General features: G+C 41.5%; 1 protein-coding gene across 1 annotated transcript in view; it reads left to right on the top strand.

Annotated features, from left to right (window-relative positions):
* The window catches only part of trim54 (tripartite motif containing 54), a 64537-nt gene that overhangs the window by 5492 nt on the left and 41871 nt on the right, over positions 1–17174 (top strand). The window contains exons 3-4 of the mRNA XM_068017892.1: positions 782–953; positions 3440–3535. Coding sequence (XP_067873993.1) covers positions 782–953; positions 3440–3535 — 268 coding nt within the window. The remainder of the gene's footprint in view (positions 1–781; positions 954–3439; positions 3536–17174) is intronic.

Raw genomic sequence — 17174 nt, 5'->3', positions numbered from 1 at the left:
TAAAACTAAACTAATTTATTAATCGTACTTTCTTTTAAACTAAATTGATATGAGACGTTTTCAGGCATATGAAGTGTGCTATACAAATGCATGAGAGAGACGGAGACAGGAATGGTAGAATTGGAGGAGGTGATGATGGACATCATTGAGGGTGTGTTGATGGAGGGGGTGGAGAAGAGAGTGGGGTTTGCTGATGGAGGGGGAGGAGGGAGTGGGGGTGTGTTGATGGATGGGGAGGGGGGAGGAGGGAGGGAGTGCATGTTGATGGAGGGGGAGGAGGGAGTGAGGGTGTGTTGATGGAGAGGAGGAGCGGGGTGGGAGTTTGTTTGAGGAGGAGGAGTGAGTGGGGGTGTGTTGATGGAGGGAGAGGAGGAGAGGGAGGAGTGTGGGGTTTGTTGATGGAGGGGTAGGATGAGGGGGTGGGGGTTTATTGATGGAGGGGGAGGAGGGAGTGGGGGTGTGTTGATGGAAAGGGAGGAGGGGGTGGAGGGAGTAGGGTTTGTTGATGAGGGGTGGAGGGAGTGGAGTTTGTTGATGGAGGGGGAGGAGGGTATGGGGGTTGTTGGAGAGGGAGGAGGAGGAGAGGGTGGGGATGTATTGGAGGGGGATGAGGCAGTTGGGTTTGTTGATGGAGAGGGAGGAGATGCAATTGTCTCTGGAGAAATTGCTAGTTTTTTAATAAAATAACAAATTATTTTGCTTAACTTACCAAAATTCTGGTTCAAGTGTTACCTTATTTTACATTAACTTAATATTTTTGATAATTATTCATTTCCTTTAGGCCTCTACATACCAAGTCGGACCAGCAGTTAATGTGTGAAGAGCATGAAGATGAAAAGATTAATATTTACTGTCTAACTTGTGAAGCACCAACCTGCTCAATGTGCAAAGTCTTTGGCGCTCACAAAGATTGTGAAGTGGCACCTCTTCAAAATGTCTACAAACGTCAAAAGGTACCATGATAATATTTTGTATTCCTCTAAAGAATATGTGTCCTAATATTGTATGAGTGTGGAAGTTGAGAGATAATTTCTGAAATTAGACTGATTGACAACTCGTTACATAACTAACAATTGCTGCAGATGTGAATTCTGTCACTTCTGTGACAAATTATTTGTTTTATAAGATGGCAATGTAGTAATATATTTCATTTCCATAAACTGGGAAACCTTTGCACTTTGGCAAGTGTTATCACTTACCTAGCATTTATATAATTTGATATTGTGCATTATTCTAATGGGCCAAGATAAAATTTAATGTTATTATTTCAGTACCTAGAGGGGACATTGAATTCCAGATGACCAGTGGGCAGGATCCTCCTCCTGGTGGTTTAATGGCATAGGTCCTCATGGGTGAACACGCAATTCAGTTTGGGTTGTGCCTACATCTAAATCCCAGAGGCATGGAATAGGGTAGCCATCCATTTCTGCGTGGTGTGTGGGGAGAGCTGGGGATGAATGCCCATGTTCTCTCTGGCTGTCATTTATTAGTGTGATCAGGATCAGATCCATGGTGTTAATAAAGCAATAAGAATGTTTGTTTCAGCAACAACTGTTGTGCTATCTATCCAGCACTCCTACAACCATATGCTTTCTGTAATGAATGGAAAATCAGATTTTATTGTTCTATGATCAAGGAAGCAGTAAACCTCACTATTCTATAGGGTTTTAATTAACTATTTTCCTGTCCACCATGTGTAGTTGGGATTCATATATTATCAAATGGCCTAGAAGGTTCTCTTGAGAACGTGCACAAAAAGACGTTCGTTTACTGTATTCCTTTTTCTTGGTTTTCATTCCTGTAATCTCTTATCACATGTGGAGCTGTTGTTTGTGATATTGGCTACCTGTTCCCATCTGCTTCCATGAATTCTGTGGACTGCTCTTCCTTTGCAACCAAGGCATGTAGATCGAGTTAAGAAACAGAACCGCCATGATCTAATTGAATGGCAGAACAGGCACGAGGGGCTGAATATCCTATTTCTGGTCCTTCCTGTGTTTGACTTCATTATTGAAACTAATGCTTCTCAACCACCCATCCCTCCTGTCATCTTTCCACTGACTGGCAGATACAATTGTACCTGGCTTCAGTGAAGGGAAACAGGAAGATAGGAGAAGAAACAAAAAGCAAATGAAGCTATGCAATAAAAAAAGCAAGGTGTCAAGAAAAACAAGAACTGAAAAATCAGAAGGGAAAAAAGACAGAGGGAGAGGGATAAGCGGAGGGAGAAAGGAATGAGCACATGTTGGGGTTAGTTGGTAGATTGCAAACTCCTGTTAGAAACATAGAAAATAGGAGCAGGAGTAGGCCATTCGGCCCTTCGAGCCTGCTCCGCCATTCATTATGATCATGGCTGATCATCCAATTCAGTAACCTGTTCCCGCTTTCGCCCCATACCCTTTGATCCCTTTAGACCCAAGAGCTATATCTAACTCCTTCTTGAAAACATACAATGTTTTGGCCTCAACTGCTTTGTGTGGTAGTGCATTCCACAGGCACACCACTTCCTGGGTGAAGAAATTTCTCCTCATCTCAGTCCTGAAAGGTTTACCCCGTATCCTTAGACTATGACCCCTGGTTCTGGACTCCCCCACATCGGGAACATCCTTCCTGCATCTACCCTGTCAAGTCCTGTTAGAATTTTATAGGTTTCTATGAGATCCCCCCCTCACTCTTCTGAACTCCGCAAATATATTCCTAACCGACTCAATCTCTCCTCATACGTCAGTCCCGCCATCCCAGGAATCAGTCTGGTAAACCTTCACTGCGCTCCCTCTATAGCAAGAACATCCTTCCTCAGATAAGGCGACCAAAACTGCACACAATATTCCAGCTGTGGCCTCACCAAGGCCCTGTATAATTGCAACAAAACATCCCTGCTCCTGTACTCGAATCCTCTTGCTATGAAGACCAACATACCATTTGCCTTTTTTACCGCCTGTTGGACCTGCATGCTTACCTTCAGCGACCGGTGTACGAGAACACCCAGGTCTCACTGCATATTCCCCTCTCTCAGTTTATAGCTGTTCAGATAATAATCTGCCTTCCTGTTTTTTATACCGAAGTGGATAACCTCACATTTATCCACATTATACTGCATCTGCCATGCATTAGCCCACTTACTCAACTTGTCCAAATCACCCTGAAGCCTCTCTGTATCCTCCTCACAACTCACCCTCCTACCCAGTTTTGTGTCATAAACTGTTGCTGTGTAATAAGCAATTGGATCCTTGGGCTGAGGTAAATTAAGGGACGTTCATAGTTCTTTTTGGTGTAGAAATGCTGGTGTATTTCAAAAAGTGTGTTAAATGATCTTAAAGGAGTTACTATTAAGTTGCCTGCAGAATTGTTCAATCCATAGATGAAGTGGATCTTGTGTTATCTTTGCTGACTAGAATAGCTTGTACTCTGGCCTGATAAGTGTTGCTATTTTTTGCAGACTGAGCTCAGCGATGGTATTGCAATGCTGGTGGCAGGAAATGACAGAATCCAGGCAATCATTACTCAGCTGGAAGAGATTTGTAAAACCATTGAGGTAAGTAGACACACACCAAAATAAAGATGTGAAATGATGACCTTTTGAGTTGTAATCCATTAGATGATCCTCAAAAAATGCCTTCAAGGAATAAATCTTCCAACTTTACAATAGTTGTCCATCCCATTCATTCATCATCCCTATGTTTGCTGACTTATATTGGCTCCCGTACCAGTGCACCTCAATTTTAAAATTCTCATCCTTGTTTTCAAATCCCTCCATGGCCTCGTTCCTCCCTATCTCCATAATCTCCTCCAGCCCACAATCCTCGAAAATCTCTGCACACCTCCACTTCTGGCCTCTTACACATCTCCTATTTTATTCGCTCTACCATTGGTGGCTGTGTTTTCAGCTGTCTAAGCCCTAAACTCTGGAATTCCCTCCCTAAAATTCTATGCCTCTCTAACTCTTTCTTCTCCTTTAAAATTCTCTGTAAAACCTACCTCTTTAACCAAGCTTTTGGTCACCTGTCCTAATATCTCCTTATCTGGTTCAGCGTCACATTTTGTTTGATAACATTCCTGTGCCGTGCCTTAATACATTTTACTATGTTAAAGACACTACAAAAATGCAAGTTGTGGTATAGTGTCAATGAGTAAAGAAATGTATTGTTTGGGTTTGTCATTAACTACCACTTCCTTGCAAACATTTAGCAACTGAGAGTGTTAAAGTCAGTTGATGAAAGGACAAATGAAAAGAAGTCTAGGATGCTGTACCATTTTAGGTATGTCAGATCTATTCAGTGTGTTTCATATAACAGTAAAGATATCAGTGCCATGCAGGAGACACTCTACAGCAGGGCAGCATGAAGCTTCTCAGCATTATAAGAATGCACATGACGTTTACCTCTTTGAAAACGGAAGGATTTATTCTGTTTCATCACGTATTTTAGTATAGTATGTCAAAAACAGACCATTAGAAAATGCAAATCTAATTTATCATGCTGAAAAGTTGCAGACAGTGCTGATAGCTCAAAATCCCAACACAGTACAGCAGGATTGTCTAGATTTAAACTTTGAGCCATGGCTTTTCTGCACCATGTCGAAAAAATTAAAACAAGTTTAACCTTGTTTTCTATTTGAGTGTACTATAAGGAGATAGATTCTGTCTTCCTGCATTTTGCTCCTTTCTGACTTTGCGGCACAGTGGTGAAGTGGTTAGCACCGCAGCCTCACAGCTCCAGCGACCCATGTTCAGTTCTGGGTACTGCCTGTACGGAGTTTGCAAGTTCTCCCTGTGACCGCGTGGGTTTCCGCCGGGTGCTCCGGTTTCCTCCCACAACCAAAGACTTGCAGGTTGATAGGTAAATTGGCCATGGTAAATTGCCCCTAGTGTAGGTAGGTGGTAGGATAATGGTGGGGATGCGGTAGAGAATATGAGATTAATGTAGGCTTAGTATAAATGGGTGGTTGTTGGTCAGCACAGACTCGGTGGGCCGAAGGGCCTGTTTCAGTGCTGTATCTCGAAATAAAAACAAAATAAAAAATAATAACATTTTGACAGATTATGTATGAAAAAGGGAGATTTATTTTTGACAATAGTTGAAAATGTCTGATCTCAAGCGGCTACCAACCTTAGAGATTCTTTGAAGTCACAGGCTGAATGTTGGAAATACATTTATTAAAATCTGTCCAAGTCTGGTATTTACTGTGATGAATAATATAATAGATTCATAATGTATACAACAATGATTTAACAACAAATTTAATAACTGAATAAGATTACAGTTAATAACCAAAGAGGAATTATGCTTGAATATTGGATGACACGTTCATTGAAGCATATGGCAATGGCAGAGTATTTCCTATAGTTCCTGAACAAAAAGGGCATGTGTAACTCATTGATTCGTTGTTCAACATGAACTACTTTGTCACTTACTTTAAATTAGCAGTTTTGGTGTGTATACATTTTAAATATTTTTTTTTCCTTTTGTTCTCTCATTTCTGTTAATGTCAATAGTTGTTTCATCTTTTTGTTTCCATTAACTAGAATCCTGGAATGTTACAGCATAGAACAGGCCAATTAGCCCACCAAGTCAGTGACAATGTTTTTTTCCACATGTACCATCTAGTCTAATTCCATTCTCTTTCTCTCTGCTAATACCTTTTAATATTCCCTTTTCAAGCAACAAATTCCCATTTAAAAGACTTTATGAATTTTGCAGTAGACATCTGAAGATTTTTTGTCTAACCTCCCCGTTTAATTCTTTTTGTCATTATTGTTAATTTGTACCCGTTGTGGCTATATTGCCAAAGAATGGAAAAAATCTATTATATTTACCCAGTTATACCTCATCATAATCTTAAGGTCACTTCTTAAACCTCTCAACTCCAGAGAAAGAATACTAACATTTCAAATCGCTCTTCTATGATATGTAATCCCTTGTCCCTGATAACATTCTATTGAATCCACCTTGGTAATTTGATCACGTATTACAGACTCTTGTAGTTTATCATCGATTAAATAAGACGAACTAGCCTATAGGTTCCTGGCTTATCCCTGCCTCCTTTTTTGAAAAGGGAATTCTTTTTGCTATCTTTTATTTCTTTCGTTCCTTCATCAACAGGCCCTGAAAATGGTCCTTGTCGGACGTGGGGCAGTGGGAGGGAAGGGTCGAGTTGAACTTTAACCCATGACCCAAAAATTCCTTTTAGCAAGGCTTCCCTCCTGCTATATTGCTACTCAGCAGGGCTAAGACAGCTGTAGCCCTTTTCACCAACTAGGCCCTGAAATTGTAATCAATGCACAGGGCGGAGGAAGAGACATCTACCGGGGGATAGAGGCAAAAATTGGGCATGTGATATGGTCATAATGGCAGCAGCCTATCAAAGGCTTAAAGACAACAGACAAACTGGACTTAATAGTGAGGAATTGTTTAAAGGGTGGAATTGGTTGATAGATGTGCTGTTTTTGATAAGTAGTAGAGGACAGAATGCTCAGGTATACTAATGGAAGGCAGGGTTGAGAAAGTTGCTGGTTCTATTGCTGCAAGCTATAAAATGTTCAGTGCATGTTGGTGGAGGAGACAGTGAAGAGGTGTTTAAGAAGATGGTTTGCATTGGAGAAAAGAAGCTGAGGGTTATCTTTGCAGTCCAGGATGCTCCTGGAATAGTGAACAGTTTTGGTAGACAATAGCAGGATCCGATAGTGTTTTATGTCTTCCAGCCAGATCTGGTGGTGAATGGCTAAACCAGTTGTCCGCCATATTCGTTGAAGTTGGACTTAGACTTAAGGGAGTAAAGATGAGAGCCACAGAAGGGGGAACAGCTAGGGTGAGAGAGATTAATGGTTTTAATGGGGACTAGTGGGTGCTGTTGAGCAGCATCAAAATGTTTCATAAAGGTTTACCAAAACTTCCTTCTTTTTGTACTCTATTCCTCTATTAATTAACCCAAGGATCCCATATGCTATTTTAACAGCCTTCTCAAATTGTCTTGCTACCTTCAAGGTTTGTGTATGCATACACGAGGTTTCTCTGTTCTGTTTATATTGCCTCTTCTCATTCTTCCTACCAAAATGTATCACTTCACACATTTCTGTGTTAAATTGCACCTGCTATGTGTCTGCCCACTTCACTAGTCTATTTCCTCCTAAAATCCATTACAGTGAAACTTGTAAATTACAGGCACTTTATTTAGGGACTGGCATCAGCTGTCCTTTTTTCCAGGTGTCCTTATTTTCAAAATGGTCATTGTAGCTAGTGTAAGAAATTTCAATGGAATGGGAAGTTCTTTACCCAGCATCCATAGTGGCAGATAAACTGTTCTAACCTTGGAATAGAGCGATGCAAACTTTCAGACTCAGAAACAGAGCAGTTTCTCTGCTGATATGGATGATGGGTAAAGAGTTACCCAATTCAACCAAAACCATTTCTTTCACTAAAGCTGCTGCTACCTCATGATGACCTGTGTGTCTGGTGTTTTAAGTTGTAAAAGGGCTTGGTGTACTGAAGGCTGTCCATAGTTCAGAATTTGAAGGTGTCTGATGTTTCAGAGTACCTTTTATCATGCAAGTTATTTAGGTTTTTAGGTAAGTGCCCATTCTTTATAGGTGCCCAGTTTTTGAGAGTGCCCGCTTATACAGGTTTCACTCTAGCTCATCTGTTGTTCCTTAATTCTAACCAAATAGGTTGTTTGTTTGACTCAACTACATCATAGCTCTCCGGCTCTATAATAGTTTCTTCGACCAATGCTGCCACCCCCTCCTTTTTTTCCCCTTCCCTATCTTTCCTGAATACCTTGTAGCTAGGAATATTAATCTTCTCTTCTTTGTGCCAGCTCTCCATTATTGCCACTACATCATAATCCCATGTGGTGTCTTGTGCCTGCAGCTCACCAACCTTATTTACTATGCTATGTGCATTTATGCATGTGCACTCCAAATTCATCTTAGTCTGCCTCACTTTTTCTCCCTGTCTGAGTCCTCCTTTTTCTAAACTATTCTTTACTTTAGTACTATTTGTCTCTCCCTGTCCTCTGTGCACCTTATTTCTCCTCTCTAATGTTTCATCCTGGTGCCCATCATCCTGCCAAATTAGTTTAAACCCTCCCCCAAAGCACTAATTAACCATCTCACAAAGATATTCGTCATAGCTCTGTTGAGATGCAACTCGCTTACCTTGAACAGGTCCCTCCTGCCCCAACACTGATCCCAGTGCCCCAGGAATCTGAAGCCCTTCCTCCTGCACCATTGTTCCAGTCATACATTTGCACGTCTTGTCTTAGAATTCCTATATTCACTCGTGTGAAAATGGGAGTAATCCAGAGATTAAAACCTTTGAGGTCCTGTTCTTTAACTTCCTCCCTAGCTCCTGAAACTCTGACTACAGGATCTCAATCCTTTTCTTTCCTATGTCATTGGTTTCCATATGGACCATGACTTCTGGTGGTTCCCCTTTCCCACACACTTACGCCAAAATGTTCTGCATGCTCTTTGTGATGTCCTGTACCCTGGCACCAGGGAGGCAATAAATCATGCAGGATTCAAGTTGGTGATTGCAGAAATGCCTGTCTATCCCTCTGACTATTGAACCTTCTATGACCACTACATTTCTACACTTTGCTGTGTTCTCCTCATGCAGTTTTCTCGCACAGTCTCATGGATGCTCTAGATTGCATCCCCCTGATGTCTTGTCACCCTCACTGGTATCCAGTGGTGAAAATTGGTTTGAGAGTGTTACACTCCCGGAGGATTCCTGCCTCTTCTTATCCTGCTGGAAGGCACCCACTTACTATCCTCCTGAACTCATTGTGGCTGCAGGGCACTACCTCCAGGAATGAACACTTCAGGAAATTCTCTGCCTTCTGTATGGCCTCCAGTGACTGCAACTGCTCCTCAAGCTCAGAAACCCTGAACTTGAGTTCAAGCAAGTGAAGCCACTTCCTTCACACTTGGTTATCTAAGACACATGTTCTTGTATTTGTTCCCACATAGAACAGGAATTGTAGACAACGGATCTCAGCTGTCCCATCATTTTACTTAAAAATCTTTCTATTTATGTTATATATATATTTTTAGTTTGGTCCCCTTATTCATATTTATTATTCAATTACTAATGTATACCAGATTGTATTTAGTGCCAGTTGGATCCCTTCTGCTTTGTTAATTTTATCTCCTTAGATCTAATTAATTACTGATTATTCATTTCTTTTCTGTTGCCTCTTGGTTGCAAGTACTTAGCACCTTCTTCCCCCTCTGCACTCAATTCCCACGCTCACCAAATTCCCATTGTTGCTCTGTTTAACTAATTCACCCAGTTATATGTACATAGCTTTATACAACTTGCACTACACAAAATATAAACATTTATCGTATATGTGTGAATAAGTCATTTAGTGTGTTCTTCCCACTGTCTCTGATCATTCAGTAGTGGGAGGGGAAAACCAAACTAACTTTGATTGCGTTAACTAGAAAGAAAAGTCAGTGGGAGCGCTCCTCCTTTTTATATACTTTGAAGATTTTGTTGTGTTTTTGTTGCCACGTGGAGACCTGAGGGTCTCTACTCCCTACTGGAGGCTTGAGTGAATTACAGGATGTATGACTGGACCTCCCTGGGTACGTGACTTGCAAATAGTTGGAGGCCCGTGACACAAAGTTAGCCTGACATCTGCTCCAGAGCTGCCCAGTCCCAAGAGATCACACTATGGGCTGGGAATGCAGATTTCTCAGTCTGTAACATAGTTTCCTGAGGTCACAAAGCTCCAATGTGGCCCCAGGGTAGTTTGAATTAAGATCCTCTGCTGTTTAAAAGGAAACAGCTTGGGACACACAAACGGATGATATCCCTGGAGCAACCTTGCAAAGAGGTGTCCATTGAACATCAAGGTTAATATGTTTAAAACTCAAGGAAATCTCAGATAAAAGTATCAGTTTTATCTATCATTTTGAATGAAATGTACAATTGTGGATCACAAAGGTTGTTTTGTATAATATGTACATTAATCAAACGATTCATTCAAGATTTTAACATCCTTGGAATTATTGGACTACATAAGGAATAGTAATAAATAGAAAAGGGCAATAGCCTCTGTGCTTGCTATCTTCCTCTCTGATTTTACAGATTGTGAGCTGCATGCACTTTCACATGCTTCATCTGTATTTTCTTTCTCTCACTTTGCAAGCAATTTTTTTTAAAAAACTACATATTGTTAGCAGATATCATATGTACATCCTGAAGAGTATAAAGCAAAACCTATTGTCTGAGAACCACAGCTTGTTTTTTTTTCTAGAAGCTGAAAACGTTGCCCGACGTAAAATTCAAGGCATGGGTGATTTCAGTTAAAGTGGAGCCTGTTGAATTTTTGCTCTCCCATTTCTGTGTCTAAATAAATTAAACTGAATAGTGGAATTTAGTACATATAGGTATAAACTTATTCCAGATTGAGTTCAGTTTGAAAGTAATAGATGAGACAGGATATGCTGAGTGTAGACAGAATGTGCATTTCTAGTCTGTAAATAGGCTCTGTGAATCTCTCGTTTATATGAAATGTTAATCCATGCTGAGGATGCAGTCAGCAGGGAATTGAAGTCATTGCATTAACATCTGGGTCATGTGCTTGCAGCATTAGTGAAGTGTACTTCTTCGGATATAGTAATTGAGTTCATGGTTTTGTTTATACATTATTTACCAGGGTATTCTTTAGTCTCTCTAAAATGTGCTACTTGCTACATTACAACGATTCAATCTAATATCTTTGATTTATCTGATTTCTCTTTTGATCAGTGGCCATAGAAGCTCCAATTTTAGAAGCAGATTTTATTTTAATAAGTGAATAGTCGATATATTTACACTAGCTGAACAAATGAACTACATTTTAAATATATTGATTGTAGGATATTAATATATGCTGTGAAATTGCTTCTAAATAACACTTTACTGATGATGATCAAAGAAATGTTTGCTTTTAACTGGTAGCTATCTAAGTGAAGTAGACTTCTTATTTGTTAATGGTTATAATTTTGAGAGTCCTAACTTTTACATTTTGCCAAGAATCATATTAAGGGTCTGATTTCTTTTCCTGCATTTTAGTATCGTGCATTGTATGCAAAAAAAAGATACTTAGAGCAGCATAATCTCTCAGAGCTGCAACATGCTGTGCTGCATATTTGCAGAATGTGAATTACCCCTTACAGTTCCCCACATGACCAGTTCCCAAACTCTCTGATACTTATCATGTGGAAACTCCTCATGTTGGCTATGCACCTGTCCACTGAAATAAATTCAGATGCAAGTCATCCCAAGCCCTTATCACACATTTTCTAGAAGCAAGCACAGGTGTAGCAATGACACAACAGCAGGATTCATATATCAGAGAAAACAACTTTGTTTAGTCCAAATCTGTTTCAGGGATTTTCTTCTTGTAAAAGGGCCTTAAATAGCTCCTTGCACTGTTCCCGGACTATTTGGAAGTAAATCTTATGTGTCACATTCACTAGACTGTATTAGGTTCAGGGAAAAAACAGAGTGCAATATTTACTCTGACTAAAAACAACAGAAGAATCAAGTCAAATAACCCTCCTTTTTATTTTTTTTTCCCTTTTGATAGTTGCTGTCAGTTTGGAAAGTGACCTGGTGATATGGAAAACTTTTTTTTTTAAAGAGTACCACAAAGCTAAGATTGACTGTTTATTGTTGCTCTGCCAGCGTCAGCTGCACTTGCTAACAGATTCAATGATACCGCCAGCTGTGGTTTCAACCACGAGAATATGTTTGGCTGAGCTCAGAGATCATGGGCTGAATTTTCCCCACGGAGGCGGGAAACAGGATTTGAGATTGTTTTCGGGTCAGGAACCCACCTGCAGTGGGAAACTGATTAAAGTTAAGATTTCATGTGGGTGAGCCCTTAGTTGGCATGAAGATGGGTTTCCTGTCAAATTAAGGGCAGTGGGCAGCTCTCAAAGCTGAAGGAACAATCAGAGGCCTTCCTGCTTCAAAGAAGCACCCAGCTGTAGTACAAGGTAAGTAACTGGGAGAATGCTTCAACGAGAAGCTGCCCTCTCAGCAACATTTTAAAAATTTCAACTAAAAAACAGAAAAAAGCAGCCAGGCCATCACTGTGGGGGTGGGGGGAGGGGCACCCTTCTACAGGGTGGTCTTTGGCTGTACCCCTAGCTAGGTAGGCAGGGAGGGCCTATAGGCCTGCCAAGAGCACTGGCACCCCAGCCTGCTGCTGGATGCCCACCTCTAGGCAGTTGATCTGCCCTCTGTCATGTCGGGAAACTGGAGGCCGACTGGAAAATCCCAGTTGGCCTCCTTAACTTACCTTTAACAAGACTCTTAACAAGCCTAATTGCCTGTCTGCCTTGTGGGAGTGGGCGGCTTTCCTGGGCCCCAAACTTGCGTCAGCGAAAATGGTCGCTGCCGAGAATGACGTCCTGAAACTGACACGCCGGGTGGCACTGGTATTTTTGGGCCCTCCCCCAGCCTCTGTTCCTGACCTCAGTGGGGCCCAAAACTTCAGCTCTGTATGTCTTCTAAGGCGCCCTCAGAAAATTTGGAACCTGTTTTTTAGGCTGGATATTGTCTTTCCATCATGCAACTCATGGTTACATAGGCATGTTTCCAACAAACAGGTTGTTAGAATTTGCAAAATATTACTTTCCTTCAGTGCATTGCATGTGCAGCAGAATGAATCCTTCATGAGGATGATACACTGCCCCTTCTCGATTCCCCTCTTGATTCACATTTCCATCCAGAAAGAATGCTGAATCATATTTAATGAGTCAGTTCTGGAGCTTTTCTTTTTTATCTTTTTATTTTATTCATCTGGACTCATGCTAGATTTTTAGTGTAGCAGGAAAACATAACCAAAGAGTAAAGGAAGCACAGCTTATATTTGAAACTTTTCTTCTCTGCAAGCTTCTGGCAATATCATTATGTAACTGATCACAAGGGGTTTTTGTTTTGCCATTCTCCTATGGAAAGTATTTGGATTGTGTTTCCCAAATATCACAACTAAGTTCAAGAATCTGGGACAAAAACAAAAAGTGCTGGAAATACTCAGCAGGTCTGGCAGCATCTGTGGAGAGAGAAGCAGAGTTAACGTTTCACGGACCTGAAACATTAACTTTGCTTCTCTCTGTACAGATGCTGCCAGACCTGCTAAGTTTTTCCAGCACTTTTTGTTTTCGTCCCAGATTTCCAGCATCTGCAGTATTTTGCTTTTATTCAAAAATCTGGGACTTAAGCCTGCATCCTGAACTCGCATGTCACAGGGCATTGGTGAATTAGAGGTGTACCAGCTTTCTTCTTGTTTCACTCTTTGTTTCAGTCATGTCCCTGTCATGTAGCATTTCCTCAATGAAAGGGCTGATGATCAGCTCAAAGGCCTAACTGGGTACTAAGAAATTCATGACAGCAACATTGCTGATTCATACTTCTTGCTTCTTGCTCTCCCCTACTACTTCCTTCAGTTGAACATTCGGTGACCAAAGCTTTATCAACTGTAAACTGCTCCATTGCCCATTTAGGGGGAAATGGTGGCGTAGTGGTAATGTCACTGGACTAGTAATCCAGAGGCCTGGGGTAATGCCCTGTGGACAGGGGCTCAAATCCCACCATGCCGGCTGGTGGAATTTAAATTCAATTAATTAATAACAATCTGGAATTACAAAAGCTAATCTCAGTAACAGTGCCATGAAACCATCATCGATTGTTATAAAAACCCATCTGGTTCACTAATGTCCTTTAGGGAAGGAAATTTGCCATCCTTACCCAGACCCACAGCAATGTGGTTGACTCTCCCTCTGAAATGGCCTAGCAAGCCACTCAGATGTCAAGGGCAATTAGGGATGGGTAAAAAATACTGGCCTTGCCAGTGGCGCCCACATCCCATGAAAGAATAAAAAAAGAAACTTGCTCCAACCTGGCAGTTTATTCAGGCAGAACCACACTGTGTGAAATTATGCATCCTGTTCCACCCAGCACAGAGCTTCAAATTCCCACATCCTGTCCATCATTAAGATTGCTTACTTACACCTCTGCAGCATCTCCTACTTCACCCTCCACTGCTGTAACCCGAGCCATATTTTTGGCGGCTCAAACTTGATTATTCCATTGCCCAACTTTCCATCTTTCACTCTCCAGTTTCTCCAAAATGCAGTAGCCACTTTCTATCCTTCACTATATGCTACTTGGCAATTATCTCCATCCCCAATAATCGACGTTGACTCCCATATCAAATTTGAAATGTTCATACTTGTCCAGATCACTCCACAGCCTTGCTCTGTTCTAACTTGCTCCAGCCTCATATAACCCCCATCCCCACACCCATTGATTCCATCATTCCACATTCTTAGGCCCCCTGAATCTGGCCTTTGTACATCCTCCACATTTCCTTCCAGAAATCATTCCATCTTTCCATTCTCTACTTCTTAAAAAACGATTTACTCAAAGCCCATCTTTTCAATGCAGTTTTTAGTTATCCCTCCTAATTAATCTCTTTCTCTATTCCCCCACCCCCACCCCCTTGTCCCCTGTGGCTCAGTGACTATTCCCTATCTATCGCCATTGTAAAAATCATGGGACTTTTTGTTTACATCAAAGGCATTGTATAAATGCAACGTGTATTTGATGTTTTATATATATGCCATTGAGAAACTCATCAGTGCAGGAAGTATATCAGCAAGAAGTCCGTGACAAATTCAATAAAGCCTTGGTGACAGTCAATGATATTATGGATTAGCAGAACTTCTTCAAGGTAGGCATTCCTGGAAGAGAAGTGGCAGTGAATTAAACACTAAAATAAAAGCAAAATACTGCGTTCCGAAGAAGGGTCACTGACCCGAAACGTTAACTCTGCTTCTCTTTCCACAGATGCTGCCAGACTTGCTGAGTGATTCCAGCATTTCTTGTTTTTATTTCAGATTTCCAGCATCCGCAGTATTTTGCTTTTATGTCAATGATATTGTGTTGTTTGGAGATGTACATAATGTACGCAACAATAGCTCCATAGTATTACCTCAGGAATGAGGGACTAAGAACCTGAGCTTAGCTTAGTTTAGAGATACAGCACTGAAACAGGCCCTTCGACCCACCGAGTCTGTGCTGACCATCAACCACCCATATATACCAATCCTACACTAATCCCATATTCCCTACCACATCCCCACCTGTTCCTATATTTCCCTACTACCTACCTATACTAGGGGCAATTTATAATGGCCAATTCACCTATCAACCTGCAAGTCTTTTGGCTTGTGGGAGGAAACCGGAGCACCCGGAGAAAACCCACGCAGACACAGGAAGAACTTGCAAACTCCACACAGGCAGTACCCAGAATTGAACCCGGGTCGCTGGAGCTGTGAGGCTGCAGTGCTAACCACTGCGCCACTGTGCTGAGGTTCAATAAGGACAAACAAAAGATGCAGTTCTAAAAGTAACTTACATTGGACAGAGAATTAATAGTCGTAAACCAGATTTTATAAAGTTCAAAGTTGTTCAAAATATGAAGTCCCAAAGACAAAAGAAAAACTTGAGAAGATTATAGATTTATTGAATTTGCTTCAAGACTGTTTCAGGTAATAAAAGAAAAGTATGAGTAGGACGCTACAGCCTTCAAAGAAACAAAGCAACTGATCTCAAAGCTTCCAGGCCGAGTGTTGAGGTTTTTGACTTGAGAAAATAGGCCATTCTATAGGTTGATGCATCACACGTTAGGTTAGTTGTTGCGATTCATAGAGTTGGCAAATATGTGGTTCACACCTCATACAATGATTGAAGTACCAAGAAACATGCAGGAAACGAAAGAGTTGTTGGAGACGTATAATTCTTTTTGTTTTACAATGTGCTTGTGCCATTTATACCAGCTGCTTATATTAGAGTCATAGAGTTATTCAGCACAGAAACAGGCCCTTTGGCCCATCGTGTCCATGCCGGCCATCAAGCACCTATCTATTCTAATCCCATTTTCCAGCACTTGGCTCATAGTCTTGTATGCTATGGCATTTCAAATGCTCATCTAAATACTTCTTAAATGGTTGTGAGGGTTCCTGCCTCTACCACCCCTTCAGGCAGTGTGTTCCAGATTCCAACCACCCTCTGGGTGACATGTTTTTTCCTCAAATCCCCTCTAAACCACCTGCCCTTTACCTTAAATCTATGTCCCCTGGTTATTGATCCCTCCGCTAAGGGAAAAAGTTTCTTCCTATCTATCCTATCAATGCCCCTCATAATTCTGTATACCTTAATCAGGGCCCCCCTCAGCCCTCTCTGCTCTAAGGAAAACAACTCTAGCCTATCCAGTCTCTCTTCATAGCTGAAATGTTCCAGCCCAGGCAACATCCTGGTAAATCTCCTCTGCACCCTCTCCAGTGCAACCACATCCTTCCTATAGTGTGGTGACCAGAACTGTACACAGTACTCCAGCTGTGGCCTAACTAGCATTTTTTACAGTTCCATCATAACCTCCCTGCTCTTATATTCTATGCCTCGGCTAATAAAGGCAAGTATTCCATATGCCTTGCTAACCACCTTATCTACCTGTGCTGCTGCCTTCAGTGATCTATGGACAAGTGCACCAAGGTCCCTCTGACCCTCTGTACTTCCTAGGGTCCTACCATCCATTTTATATTCCCTTGCCTTGTTAGTCCTCCCAAAATGCATCACCTCACACTTCTCAGGATTAAATTCCATTTGCCACTGCTCCGCCCATCTCACCAGCCCATCTATATCGTCCTGTAATCATAGGCTTTCCTCTTCACTATTTATGACACCACCAATTTTCATGTCATCTGCGAACTTACTGATCATACCTCCTTATATTCATGTCTAAATCATTAATGTACACTACAAACAGCAAGGGTCCCAGCACCGATCCCTGCGGTACACCACTGGTCACAGGCTTCCACTCGCAAAAACAACCCTCGAACATCACCCTCTGCCTCCTGCCACTAAGCCAATTTTGGATCCAATTTGCCAAATTGCCCTGGATCCCATGGGCTCTTACCTTCTTAACCAATCTCCCATGCGAGGCTTTAGCAAAAGCCTTACTGAAGTCCATATAGACTACATCAACTGCTTTACCCTCATCTACACATCTAGTCACTGCCGCGAAAAATTCAATCAAGTTTTAGACTTTTATTGGATGGTGCTGTAATGGCTGCTAAAAATACTTAGCTTTCAGTCCTCCTACATTGGGTG

The sequence above is a fragment of the Heterodontus francisci genome, chromosome 3 (genome assembly GCF_036365525.1).
Source record: "Heterodontus francisci isolate sHetFra1 chromosome 3, sHetFra1.hap1, whole genome shotgun sequence".
Classification (NCBI taxonomy): Eukaryota; Metazoa; Chordata; class Chondrichthyes; order Heterodontiformes; family Heterodontidae; genus Heterodontus; species Heterodontus francisci.
The sequence above is the reverse complement of the archived record's forward strand: the minus strand, read 5'-3'. Positions and strand labels throughout refer to the sequence as shown.